At 30.6% G+C, this 13,298-nt stretch overlaps 3 protein-coding genes and 1 long non-coding RNA gene across 12 annotated transcripts in view; 2 read left to right on the top strand and 2 right to left on the bottom strand.

Moving 5' to 3' along the window:
- Positions 1–28: 28 nt before the first annotated feature.
- Positions 29–2,624, bottom strand: LOC117600913 (ER membrane protein complex subunit 2). 5 transcript variants are annotated; one of them, XM_076692878.1, is made up of 8 exons: positions 2,603–2,621; positions 1,721–1,762; positions 1,533–1,646; positions 1,305–1,455; positions 1,085–1,228; positions 866–1,022; positions 709–804; positions 29–648 (listed from the first exon to the last, which is right to left on the bottom strand). In XM_076692878.1, the coding sequence occupies exons 2-8, from the start codon at positions 1,752–1,754 to the stop codon at positions 475–477; spliced, it is 870 nt and encodes a 289-aa protein (XP_076548993.1). In that variant the 5' UTR covers positions 1,755–1,762; positions 2,603–2,621; the 3' UTR covers positions 29–474. The 5 variants fall into 5 exon arrangements, with proteins under 5 accessions (XP_076548993.1, XP_034172863.1, XP_034172861.1 ...); XM_034316972.2 differs by having other exon boundaries at positions 30–648; positions 2,544–2,624; XM_034316970.2 differs by lacking the exon at positions 2,603–2,621 and adding an exon at positions 2,033–2,350 and having other exon boundaries at positions 30–648.
- Snx6 (sorting nexin 6) lies at positions 2,601–12,059 on the top strand. Of its 4 annotated transcripts, XM_034316964.2 has the most exons (14): positions 2,601–2,825; positions 2,950–3,000; positions 3,143–3,358; positions 3,449–3,570; positions 3,662–3,798; positions 3,895–4,202; positions 4,288–4,470; positions 5,360–5,423; positions 5,500–5,585; positions 5,669–5,740; positions 7,678–7,773; positions 7,922–8,027; positions 8,152–8,220; positions 12,034–12,059. In XM_034316964.2, the coding sequence occupies exons 1-10, from the start codon at positions 2,820–2,822 to the stop codon at positions 5,717–5,719; spliced, it is 1,224 nt and encodes a 407-aa protein (XP_034172855.1). In that variant the 5' UTR covers positions 2,601–2,819; the 3' UTR covers positions 5,720–5,740; positions 7,678–7,773; positions 7,922–8,027; positions 8,152–8,220; positions 12,034–12,059. The 4 variants fall into 4 exon arrangements, with proteins under 4 accessions (XP_034172855.1, XP_034172850.1, XP_034172854.1 ...); XM_034316959.2 differs by lacking the exon at positions 2,601–2,825 and having other exon boundaries at positions 2,832–3,000; XM_034316963.2 differs by lacking the exons at positions 2,601–2,825; positions 7,678–7,773; positions 7,922–8,027; positions 8,152–8,220; positions 12,034–12,059 and having other exon boundaries at positions 2,832–3,000; positions 5,669–7,065.
- Positions 12,060–12,200: 141 nt separating this feature from the next.
- The window catches only part of dpr12 (defective proboscis extension response 12), a 63,594-nt gene continuing 62,496 nt past the window's right edge, over positions 12,201–13,298 (bottom strand). For both annotated transcript variants that reach the window (XM_034316968.2, XM_034316967.2), the window contains exons 6-7: positions 12,930–13,140; positions 12,201–12,563 (exon numbers count right to left, since the gene is read on the bottom strand). In XM_034316968.2, coding sequence (XP_034172859.1) covers positions 12,451–12,563; positions 12,930–13,140 — 324 coding nt within the window. In that variant the 3' untranslated portion in view covers positions 12,201–12,450. The remainder of the gene's footprint in view (positions 12,564–12,929; positions 13,141–13,298) is intronic.
- LOC143306142 (uncharacterized) overlaps positions 13,081–13,298 on the top strand; it is a 98,043-nt gene continuing 97,825 nt past the window's right edge. The window contains exon 1 of the long non-coding RNA XR_013063575.1: positions 13,081–13,220. This is a non-coding gene — a long non-coding RNA (uncharacterized LOC143306142). The remainder of the gene's footprint in view (positions 13,221–13,298) is intronic.

Below are 13,298 nucleotides of genomic sequence, written 5' to 3'. Positions count from 1 at the left end.
TGTTTTGTCGAATTATAATGCTTATGAAACTATTAATATAGTTCTTATATTTTTCTATAATTTTCATTCCTGTTTTCTGATTAACAAATTAATTAACTAGCAAAGTACATTTTTCTGTATTTTGCATAATAAATAATTTAATATACAGCGGTGTTACGGAAGTTGACTACAGCTCGGTACCGCAAAAGGCCAACTTTCCAAAGATTTGTTGTTAAATTTGTTTATTTTAGATATGTAACACCGAAAGTCAGATTTATGAATTGGTGGATATATCGACGGTCAACTTCCAAGAATCATGTCCAACTTTCGCCACACCACTGTATCTGTGTAAGTTTACTTCCACCATTAAGAATTAATTATGTAAAAATTTCTAATTGACATATAATAAATTACACATGTATATTGTGAAGGGTGGATAGTACATTTACATATGATACAGTACTTAAACATACACATAAATACAAATTTCTGTTCCTATGCATCAAGTTGTAATTGTCCTAATAATCCTTCTACTGCATCAACATGTTCATCTGAAACTTTTGACTTATATTGTTCTTCAATTTGATTAGCTGCCCATTCACTTAATTTTATTGCATCTTTCTTTTTAGAAGAAGGACATTTAGGAGATGTAGCAATGTTATTTGATGCCTGAAAATAGAATTACATTAGAATTGTATAATTAAAACACTTGTAAAATTTTGTTCTTACCAATAGTAAACCATATAAAGCTCTAATATTATTTGGATTTAACTTGGCTGCCTGACAGAAATATGCTTTTGCTAACTCCATATTTTCAAATCCACCCTAAAAGTAAATATTCAATGATGAAATTTTAGGCTTCAAATAAACTTTTACTATTTCTTACCTGAGAATACTTTATTTCTGCATATCTTTGATAAATTAAATGACTATGTGGATTATGCAGAATAAGTTCTTCCATACAAAATGCAGCTTTAGAATATTCTTGTTCTTGTAAATACAGATCACATAATTCATGCCATGCTTCTTGATCACTCATAAATCTGTAATTAACAGATTGAATTATGACTTTTGAATACCAATGATATTTCATTTTAATACTAACTTTTTCAAATATTCTGTAAGCTCTTTAATAGCTTCTGGTATTCGACCTTTTGCTTTTAATATAGCTATATAACGTTTTCTTGGTGCTGCATTAGTTTCATCTCTTTTTATGATAGTCTCCAAAACTTCTAATGCTTCATTATACCTATAAAGTATTTGAATTTTCTTATGTAGAACATATACATATAATACATAACATCAGTCTTATAAATCAACATTACATTTCCAAGGCTTCCAAATGCATTGCATGATATTTATGAACTCTTAAACTACTAGGAAATTCTCTCTTCAATAATTTAATGCAACATTCTGCTAAGGAAAGCTGATAACAATCCAATGCTGCCATACAAACTTGTTCCAAAACTAGATACTCTATAAAAAAAAAGTTATATAAAATCATTATAAGTATAGTTAATATTATTATATACTTATAAAATACTTTGTCATACTTTCATTGCCAAGTTGATCAATTTTTTCCATTAATTTTGATTCCCATAAATCCACTACATCTTTACTTCTTCTTTCATTGTCTTCTCTCCATGTTCTGAATAAGTCTCTTACTTCTAGTTATAGATGTAAAGGATTAATAAATCTTGAAAACTTACAAACTATTAGAATACATTTTTTATCAGCTTACCTTTCCAAGATAAATTATCGTATTGGTCTGCCATTGCTAAAACTTAAAAAAAATATTTATAAAGCCATATTCTTGCAGAGATTATAATTGAGATTTAAAAATTAATTAGAATTACACATTTACAATAAATGTGATAAAATGAAAAATACAAGTACTGGTGTTCTGTATGTAAATATATTATTCACTCTTTGTTGTAACCTATATAAATAAAGAAATAAATGTTACAAATATGTATTAATATGTGGGCAATACAATAACATTGCATGAAAAAGAGTTAAGTCAATTTATATACTAATAAATTAATTTACTAACGTTTCATTTGAACATGTTTAAAAGGAGTTGGAAATTTACAATGGTACAGTGTTTCTTGTGATGAAAGTATAAAATGTAAAGTATCATTAACGCTTTTAACTTACAGCAAAATAATTACAAAACAGTAAATATAGCTACAATAAAATATTGATTGTAGTTAATGTATTTGTAATGACAATTAGATGGACGATCATATGGGTTACATAGACTATAGAAGAAACCTGTTCACATATGTATTTATGTATGTTATATGTATGATAGATCAGAAATTGATGCAAATACTTGTTCATTAATATTGTTATATAAGACTGCTCAATAAGTGAGAAATGTATTTGTGAAAACTAATGTATCATTATACTGTTATTTTATTTATTTCTTATACAGTTTAAAAATTATTATACAGGTGAAGGAATTTTTCATATTTTTCAACAAGGATTTAATGATAAATTATTCCTGTATTTGATAGATGTTAGGGAAGTGTTTTTGTAAGTCTATCAAAACTTTATTTTACTTATTCTTTGCAAATTCTATCTTTACAGTTGATTTATCAACATATGTTTTTGAGTATACCGCATTCTGACACATTATGATTCGGTGAAGCGTGTTTTACCATCTGAAAGTTTTTCACTAGTGATTATTCTGAAAAAGATATATGTACAAAATTAACAGTTTCTATTTTACGTATAATATTAATTTCAAAAGTGGGAAATTTAAACCATTATTGGTTTAAATTGTGCAATCATATATTGGTGAAAGATAGAACGTGTCAAATAGACGCTTGGACGCCATGATGGTAGGTGGAACCTGTTATCACTTATCCACCGATTTGCCTTCTTAACGAATTTAATACTGTGTAGTTTATTCTATTGTATTATAAATCTACTGCGTATAGACTTTAATTCAAGAAAATGTTTCAGGACGGCATATGTGATACTGCCGACATTTTAAATAATGTTCCTTCTAAAAAGGTACTTAACATCAGTTATCTTTTCATTTCTTTTTTCAATTCTAAAATGATAATATTTCCTTGAAACTTAGCGGTTCCGTATTTGTCATTTCTATTTGTACTTTGTGATTATATTAATTAATTCTAATTATTTATATTTGCAGACAATTCATGCTGACAATGTAGACCTCTCTGATAAGTCATTACAAGTGGATATTTCAGATGCTCTTAGTGAAAAGGATAAAGTAAAATTCACAGTACATACAAAAACCACACTACCAGAATTTCAAAAACCAGATAACTTAGTTGTAAGGCAACATGAAGAATTTGTATGGTTACATGATAGATTTGAAGAAAATGAGGAATATGCTGGTTACATTGTATGCCATCTTCTTTTGTTCATGTTTGAATATATCACAATTATACAATTGTAGTACTAAGTAGAGTACAGAAAAAATATATATTTTTAGATTCCTCCTTGTCCACCAAGACCAGATTTTGATGCATCCCGTGAGAAATTACAGAAACTTGGAGAGGGTGAGGGTAACATGACTCGTGAAGAATTTAATAAGATGAAACAAGAATTGGAAGCGTAAGTCTTGTATAGAAATCTTGAAACAGATTAAAATATTAGTACCTGTTTATACTGATAAAAATATAAATTTATATAATTTTTCTTACAGTGAGTATTTGGCTACATTTAAGAAAACTGTTGCTATGCATGAAATGTTTTTAACTAGATTAGCACATCATCCAGTTTTTCGAAATGATCATAATTTAAGAGTATTTTTAGAGTATGATCAAGATCTTTGTGTGAGAGGTAAAGATTTTGATTGTTGCTTTAACACTTCTGTATTTTTCTTAACTAAGTTACTTATTGGTAAGGTACATAACAAGTATTCCTACTTTATTTTAGGAAAAAATAAAATGGAAATGTTTGGTGGCTTAGTCAAATCTTTCTCTACTACCACTGATGAATACTACTTGTCAGCAACTGTTAAAGATGTGAATGATTTCTTTGATCAGGAAATGTCGTTTTTGCAAACTTATCATCATAATTTAAAAGAAGCAACAGCTCGGGCAGATCGGCAAACCGGCAAACATAAAGATGTAGCAGATTCGTACATAAAAATCTCTACGAATCTTTTACAACTAGCTACAACCGATACCGGTAAATTAGAAAGATTTTTAACAAAAATTGCCGAAACATTTGAAAAATTAAGGGTAAGACTTTTAATTTTAATCCTTTTTAATCGTATTATTCATGTTGATGATTCATATTGATGTTTGGAATGTTACAATGTAATAGAAAGTTGAAGGTCGGGTAGCATCTGATGAAGATTTAAAATTGTCAGACACTCTTCGTTACTATATGAGGGATACAGCTGCAGCTAAACGGCTTTTGTTTAGAAGGTTGAAAGCTTTACACGCATATGAATCAGCAAATCGTGCTCTTGAAAAAGCTCGTGCCAAAAATAAAGATGTTCATGCTGTAAGTATATTCCTTTAGATATACTTGTGTGAAATATAAAAACCCATAAGAAAAAAAACCATAATCATAATTACATAAAATCATACATCCTTATGTATTAAAGATATCATATACAGTATACGTATATACCGAGTGTTTCAACATAAACTTACACCATGAAAACTGTAAATTTTTTATTTGATTTGATGTCAAGGACAGGAAGTTCTAGCTTAGGCTCTTCTTGGTTCTCCCCGTTCTTCCGGTTTCCCTTGTTTCTCAAGACTCAAAGCAATTTTCAATTTTTTCTTAGAGAGTTGTAGTTTTGATGGCGTATATCTTTTTTGAAACATCCTGTATATATTATACAGTGTTCAATGAGTATCTAATCAAAACTTCAATTTTTTTGCTCATCAAGGCAGTGGAGGTGGCTGAGGTGTGTTTTTTCCCCATTTGTATGCTTGCCGCCTTGCAGTAGTGCATAATAATTTTAATACCAATTTTAGTTTCTAAACAAATTTATACAAAAATGATAACATGGAAAATTTAAAATGGTGCATATGTATACGGCGTATGTAACGATAATTATTTTATTTTATGAATTACATAGTTATTAAGAATTTATGTTCATAAACAGCGTTAGAATATTATCGCATCATTAAAATAGATTTTTTTCCGAGGAAAAAATATACTAAATCATAATTAGTGATTATGCTGTGAATCGTCATTACGTTGAATATGCATGAGCAGAATTTGCATGTATTTTTACGTGTTTATATTGGAATTTTTAATAAGGAACTCAGAAGTTACGTGTGCAAGGAAACTTTACATTGTACTAAATATTCAGTTAAACTTTAATTGTGTTATATATTTAAATAAAATTCGAAATTGCTTTTTATTTTTGTTCATTCAGGCGGAACAAGCTCAAACGGAAGCATGCGAGAAATTTGAACAAATGTCGGAGAAGGGAAAAGAAGGTTATTACTACCATTTTATAAATTCATTTAACTTTGTTACCGGTTAACATAAATTATATTTTCATTTTTCTTACAGAGTTAATGGATTTCAAAACAAGAAGAGTAACTGCATTTAGAAAGAACCTAATTGAATTAACCGAACTAGAAATAAAACATGCAAAAGTAAGAATTATTTTTTTTTTTTTAAATCATTAAGATTAAAAAGAATATGGATGAAGAAAATATTTGATTTATTTTGCTTGTAGGCACATGCGGAATTGCTCAAAAAATGTTTATCAGTTTTACGAGAAGAGTGATCCAGTTTAATAACTCTCATGGTAAAGATTACCATGTAATCTGTACGAAGATTACAATCTATTTAAAATTATAGTAATGTAATCGTACTGTAAAATATATATATTTTTTGTTATCTAGATTTATATTACCTCGATAAAGGTATTATTAACTGTAAAAGTGCTCCATATAAAAGTAATTAATGTTTAGTATTTTCAAACTGTATGTAAATGTTATAATAATTCTTTGTGCTTAGAAAATAGTTATCTTTTTTATAAAAATTTTTTAAGGAAACACTTAATTCAGAATTATATAATAGATAATACCTCTTGTCGAAATTTTCCGTAAGTTTAATTTGTTACAAGTTGAAAGATTCTTTATATTCTACGTATGTACACCATGAGTATTGCAAGGTGTTTTTTTAATATGTGTTACATTCAGGAAATAAGAGATTCATAATGTAGAAATAAGCTAACGTAAAACTATGGGTATATTTTTTGAAAAATACAAAAACAAAGTAATAATTGCAAAAAGTTGAAAGTTTTATAAAATTAATTGTTGATTAATATAAATAATGGTAAAATACATTGTGAATATTTAATAAATATTAGGATAATCATGTATATAGGAAATATCGAAAATTATGGAAAACATTAAAACTGTAAATGTATTATAACTATATTGATGCGTAATATTTTATAATTTCATCAGTAATTGATTATAGATAATAACTACTACGGTAAAGTATAAATACAATCACTTCAAGAATCTTTTATTTCCAAAATTTATCACATCTTATGAAACGTCCTGTACATAATGATTCCATGTATACGTGTACGTATACACATACAAAATTTTGTTGTTGTTAAAAACAAAAAAAAAAGGAAGGGCTGCTGGTGCATTCAGTTAATGTGAACAGTGAAATCTACTGTATAATGATAAAAGCAATATTATTTCGAATAATTTTGTTTTTAAAAATTCTTCAACACAAAGGTTTTATATATAAATTAGTATATATATATACATACATTAACTTTTAAGATTTTTACAGATAAATTAGTGTTATATAATGTTAATTCAATTTACAATATTTTGTTTGTTCAATAAATTGTATGATAAGAAAAGGGACCTTAAATTTAAACGATTACGTGTAATCTGATTGTATGAGTGCGATTTGCATATTTACCAAAAAAATTATTCAAAGCTTGCCAAAGATAATGAAAAGAAACAAAAGCAATTCAAATGACATAACATAGATGTTTGTATAGACAAAGGTTTATGTTATTTTTTATTCATTTGAAATATACTATTCTCTATCGTACATGATCGCAGATATTCATCAAAGTTAATTATTAAACAGAACTTGGTTATTTAATTTTCAAGGATTCATTTAAAATGTTCTTATACCATCCTATTTTAAAATTAAATCTTATATTGTGTAAATTGAAAAAGATTATATTATTAATCACTTTCAAATCCATTTATCATCATACATTAATAATTTTCCTATATAGACATTAATGACATGTTCTGTAGATACCTTTCTTTAAATACTCATACTTTAATTTTGTTTAATAGACTTCTATGTTTTTTTATTTGCTTTCTTGTTTCGCAAGTTTATGACGATTATAGTTATAACAAAGAATTTTATTCTACTTATTAAATTTACTATTATACATTGAATGATATTTTTTTAGACATAATTTGAGTTCTTTGAATGTTCTTTATCTCATGCTCTCATACAAATGATATTTGAATTATGATTTTTATAAAAATTTATTTTTGCAATCTGTTCTTAGAACTGAAATATTTTTTAATTTCAATAATACAGATCACCATAATTACCAAACGAGCGATGATCTAATTCAATAATTTTTGTTTTTAACGACAACTTTTCATTTAAGAAAGTTAACGTAGATTTAGGTTTTGTATTATATATTGTGCCTAAACATAAATTAATCATTTTTATTCATATTTTTAGCGAATATCCAGACACACGTCAATTTTATTTTTGTATTATGACACGATCCTCATCGATCGTTAATTTCTTGATAAGGAAAACTGGTACAGATGAAAGGTATTTAATATTTCCATAAAAAACAATTCGTTTTTGGTTCGTTGTGTTACAAGATCTTTTCTTCGCTGGAAAGTTGAACAGTATTACGACGAAGTGATCATTAAATTGTGGAGTAACATGAAATATTTTGTATTTTATAAATTGAAAGACGAGATAGGAGGAATTCATACGATTTCATGAACGAATATTGAAGAAAAAGCAGGTAGAATCAGGAGTCTGAGGAAGGATAAAATATTAAAAAATAAGCAAAAACAGTATGTATGATTAAATCATCTATTTTATTAAAATTAAAAAAGATATACAGGGTATAAAAATTTAATGAAATTAAAATACCAGCGAAAGTAATTTCATTCTCTAATATAAATTATTTGTTTTTAGGATTCCATAACTCTTGGGAGTGATCATCACCCTTTGGACCCAACACTGAAAAAAGAAACACAAGCAAAAGTATGTAATTAAACCTTTATTTTTCCTATCACGATCATCGTACCATTAAACTTTCCTTCGAACGATCCTTCCGTTTAATCGTAACGCTAATGCAATTACTTTGGAAGTTAAACACCCGATTTCCCGCGAACAAACATACATTGCGTGTTCGTGTAAAGAAGAAATAATGGGCTCACCTTTTCTCGTCCTGTAGGATAATGCAGGTGTTCTTAAGCCAAGAAGGCCCGTGTTCCCAATTAGGGTGCAGGAAGGGAGAGTCCAAAAAGGGGTGCGGGATTAATGTTATAATTGAAACATAGAATCTCTCTACCCGTTATATTTATCAATCCATATCCTTTACCTAAAAAAAAAGCACAATCAGAACTGATAAGTGTATTCAGTTGAATCAGTTCCCATTTATCCTTGATTGAAATAAAACGTAAGGGATCCAAGGATCATTAAGAAGTTAACAAACTTCCCCGTCGTAATGAACGTTAGAATGCATCGGCTAAAGACTCTGCAGCTTTATTGAAATTCGTGTAGATTTTTTTTTTTTATTTTTTTTTTTTCAACGAACTCACCTTTGGTGCGTTTCGTCAGATCACAAGGACAGTTCTGAAGGATTGTTTTTAGCGGTTAAACATGACAAAAAAGAGAAGTAAAGCCGATTGGAAACTTGGAAATATCGTTTTATCGCGAACAGAGCCTCTCCGGACGTTTTAACTCGTGTAAGTTTATTTGATCGGCTTTACTTGGCTTCATTGATACGATCGAGTAAAACCAATTTCGCACGTACGACACGACGATAATGTCGCAAACGAGTATCTCCATTCAAATGATTCTAATAAGATGGTTTAGGGGTTGTTGCGACAACTGATTTCGAAGGGAAGCAAATAGAGGCGATACGAATTGAATTTTTCTTTTTCATGTTTTACGTATACGTGTTCTTGTATATACGTTCTTATATCTTCACATTACAAAGAAATTTTAACGACGAACGTTTGATCGATAATAAACGTCTGTCATCTCGTCTAAATTCTCTTTTTGACGAAGTAAATATACATACATGCCATTGTTAAACACGCAACCCAGTTTCTTATTTTTTTTTTTAATCGTGAACCATCTACAGACGAGCAGTTTGTTTATAATTAGGACGACGTAATTGGTCTTTATAATAATAATCAGACTTATATATTACACGCATGCAACCACGCACGCACGTGTGTGTGTAAATTACACGCGCGTGTATAGCAGTTTTTTTATTTATTTATTTATTTTTTTTCATTTTTCGGTGTGTTTACGGAACTAAAAAATATTGTCATCGAGACCTTAACGAAGATATAATTGCTACGTGGTTCAAGATTTTTACTTCTAGACGTTTCTTCACTTCTTTCCTTCCGTTCTTATTTTCTTTCCCCTTTTTCTTTTTGTTCGCTATATGGTTGATGAGAATACGACAGAGCATAATACAGACACCAAACAGTCGATATTTCAATTGTGGATTTTTATTAAAATTCGATTTCAACGGATCTTGCGAATAATTGTTCGAAGTAAGGGCACAAAATTCGTAAAAAGGCGGGCGAACGTTAAGCAACGTACCAAATTTATCTTTCGTCATTCGAGTTATTTTAACGTCTACGTGTTGAGATCTTTACGACTACAAATTAAAGTATAATCGAAACCAAGGGGTCGACGTATAAATTTGACGCATTGAAAATTAATTAATTTACAGAGATGTTAGATCGGAGAGAAATGCACGCGTGACGCGGAAATACACAGAGATTTTCTATGGCAGATATTACTATTAATCGATGTTGAGATATTACACGCAGAACGCGTCGCTGATCGAATTTCTTTTCGAGTATTAAAGTCTTATTATCTATTATCCTACGGATCTTACGTTTCTATTTAACTTGTTGCTTATCCTGAAAGAGATCAAATTGTTGATAGGTTTATTATCTCTCTCTTTCTCTTGTATGATTACCTTGGTACTCGAGAAACTCAAGTGGTATACAAGAATCTTCAAGAGTGGATCGTTCTTTTCGATTACCCTCTTAACGCGTTTCTCTTCCCTATGTTAGACTAATTGTTTCTTTAATAAATCGTGAATCATGAATTATTAAATACCTACGATTTACTATTCTCTTTCGTACCGTATTTCGGTGTGTTACGTGACAAAAATTTGAAGGGGTAGTATAGTGGCGCAATTAGGGAGGTCCAGAAGGGTCAGTTGACCGTTCTATAAAAAATTAAAAGTCTCGGAATATTTTCGAAATTTCTTGATCCCCTCTAGTTGATTATGCTCGCGCCACTGGGGAAAGTATTTAGGAAGGGTGCTTTCCGCAAAGGGTTCCGTGCGACGATGAATTAACAATGTAAAGAAAGGAAGAGAAAATAAAAAAGCGAGCTAACGAATCGATCCGAAATAAGCTGGTGTGTCGTGACTTCTTTTATCATGCTTTTTCTTATTCTCGTTCATCGTCTACTTTTTCCCTTTAATCGATACCGCTGTCACGCGATTATATTTCACGTGAGTTGTTACGTGTAATAAGACCAAACGCATTGTACACATTTTTCGAAAGCTTCTACTTAACTGTACGCAGGCTTATTTCGAGGAATTGTAAAATTCAAACTTATCTCGAATGTCTTATTTGAAACAATATATGGCAGTTTCTTTTTTCTTCGCTATTTCTGGATTTTATCAAACTCGAGAACTACGTACTCTTCTAGATACAATATTTGTTATTTGATCCCTGTTGTAACTTTTCGTCCGCATTTCAAGTTCTTCGCTTTTCATTACTTTTTTTTTCTCTTTCGTTTTAAAATTCTATGTTACGTTTAATAAAAAATGTTAATCAAAGAATATTCACTTACGATATGTAAAATCTGTATTTGATTTTGAAAAATAATCCCGAGGCAAATGCAGACGAAACGTTGGTTAAATGAAATCGGAATCTGTCTTACCCTCGGCTCTTATCGATTAACGAGATAATTCACAATTTTTTTTCTTCCTTTTTTTTAAATAAATCGTCGCGAACAATAATAACGGCGTGTGCGCGGAGTATTGATCTAAGGTTTTGCACGCTTGAAACTACTAAAGTCGGTTCGGAATCGAAGTCGATAAAATGGAACTGAAACCTCCTAAGTGGTGATTAATTATAGGAGAAGATACGAGAATCATGGTGGTAGGGCCGAGGGTTAGCAAAGGATATACGCGAACTTTTGGAAATTCGAGGCGATACTTGGCAACACTATCAATTTCAAACTTTGATTCACGCACGCCCCTGTCTGTTTCCGTATCTCGCGGGGCTGAATGAAAGCAAAACTTTGGGAAAATTGCCACGACATAGAATTGTTGCTCAGACGACTATCAAAACCGATTCGAAGTTTATTGCTAGTTCAAAGAGAGCAAACGCGACCACCGATGGTACACGCAGTACATATGTGTATGTATATCAGTATTGCTTCTAAAAGACGTTGCGTTAGATTTTTAACCGAGAAACAATTTGCCGCCGGTTTTGCAAAGATGTCGATGTAAAGATCATTATTGTTTCGTCTTTTCGATAATTTAAAAAAAGGATGAGAGCGAGAAAAAAAATGTCTTCTTATTTTGTACATTTAGACAATAATGCTTATAGGTATTGCTTTATTATTTAGTTCTTGGGATAAAAATTCAAACGTTCTTTCTATCCAATTAAAATTTTTTTCAATTCGTCTTTCGGTTAGAAATTGATTACTGATGGAGGGTGAAGGTGGAGGGTGAAAGAGAGGTGAGAGAAAGAGAAAGAGAGAGAGAAACTGTCCAATTAACCACTAATATATCTACAATTTCAGGCGCACGTAACGATGTGGATCCAGAACACGCAGAACAATCTACCATGAAAATCTCGTATGTTGAAATAATTCAGCCGGCGGCAACCTCGGCGACAAGATTGAAAATAAAAAGCGAAGTTACAATGAGAAAAACATGATAAAGGGAGGTATAAGAATTATGTTAAACAGCCAATAAAACGTGGTAAAGGAAAGTGAAATTACAGAGATGATACGGGCGGGAGCGTTGAAGATAAAAAATGATGAGGAAGAACTGAAGAGATAGAAGGAAACGAGAAGTCACGTATGATAATGTCGATGTTCAGGCATTTAAAGGGAAAGAAGGAGAGTGAATAGAGGGTTAAAATCGCAGAATAGTAGCCTATCTATCACAAACGGAAGTAACGGTATAATAATTATGGACATATCGAAGAGAAACGCTTATCGCGTTAAAACGACCTCTATCGCAATGGTGACAAGTAGTACTAGCAATTCACAGAAATTTTTCTCTGCGGCCGATGTTTTACGGCGCTGTATGGCTGCCATTTTGTCACCTGAAACATTTAAAACAACTACATAAGTAATTAATTTTTAGGTGACTGGCCGAGGCAGAGATGGGTCGTCGAGCGAATGGCGAGGGGATGGTGAGCGGATGGAGGAGTGGACTGAAGGGGCCTTTCCAGTACAGATAAATCAATAGTAAGTTCTTGTACTTACTTGTACCGATACAAATATGTGATTAATAAAAAAAAAAATCGAATTGAATAACTTTCTCCTTTTTTGAAGTCGGTTAATTAAAAATACCGATACCTTGCCAATACTTCAAAAATTTTATCACTTTGGATTAGAAACTTTTTCTCATGATCAGAGGTAGTATTTAGAACGTAAGAAGTAATGAAATTGAGCAAGGTGTTTTTTACCTTCTGTGACAAAGACATAGATGGATGCTGGCTTGGTATTCGAGGCGCTGCACGTATAATTGCCAGTGTCCGTTTCCACTGCTTGGTGAATCGTCAGCCGACTTTGAGTCGAGCTGGGATCAGTTTGTACGGTTACGCTGCCTCGCGTAGTGTCATAATTTATCATTCGATTATTATGATACCAGAAGACATATTGCGGCGGTGTCGGACTCTGAAATGGACAAATATAACTGTTCACCGTAAGAAAATTAATAAGAAGGATCTTTATTTCAGTAGTGTTAGATATGAAGGGTAATTATAAATTCTCAATTCGTAAGTAAATTCATTAAAAAAAATAAAAAATAATAATGTTTTTATTTTCATTTCTAT

Source organism: Osmia lignaria, chromosome 16 (assembly GCF_051020975.1).
Source record: "Osmia lignaria lignaria isolate PbOS001 chromosome 16, iyOsmLign1, whole genome shotgun sequence".
Taxonomy (NCBI): Eukaryota; Metazoa; Arthropoda; class Insecta; order Hymenoptera; family Megachilidae; genus Osmia; species Osmia lignaria.
Note: the sequence above shows the minus strand (reverse complement) of the source record. Positions and strands in the feature narration are given on the sequence as shown.

Coding starts and splice junctions, on each gene's coding strand:
- LOC117600913 (XM_034316970.2), bottom strand. Junction 1,647..1,720: donor CGATAATTTATCTTGGAAAG/GTAAGCTGATAA, acceptor ATCTATAACTAG/AAGTAAGAGACTTATTCAGA. Junction 1,456..1,532: donor TGATCAACTTGGCAATGAAA/GTATGACAAAGT, acceptor TTTTTTTTATAG/AGTATCTAGTTTTGGAACAA.
- Snx6 (XM_034316959.2), top strand. CDS start 2,941: ATGTTTCAGGACGGCATATGTGATACTGCCGACATTTTAAATAATGTT. Junction 3,571..3,661: donor ATGAAACAAGAATTGGAAGC/GTAAGTCTTGTA, acceptor TTTTTCTTACAG/TGAGTATTTGGCTACATTTA. Junction 4,203..4,287: donor AAACATTTGAAAAATTAAGG/GTAAGACTTTTA, acceptor ACAATGTAATAG/AAAGTTGAAGGTCGGGTAGC.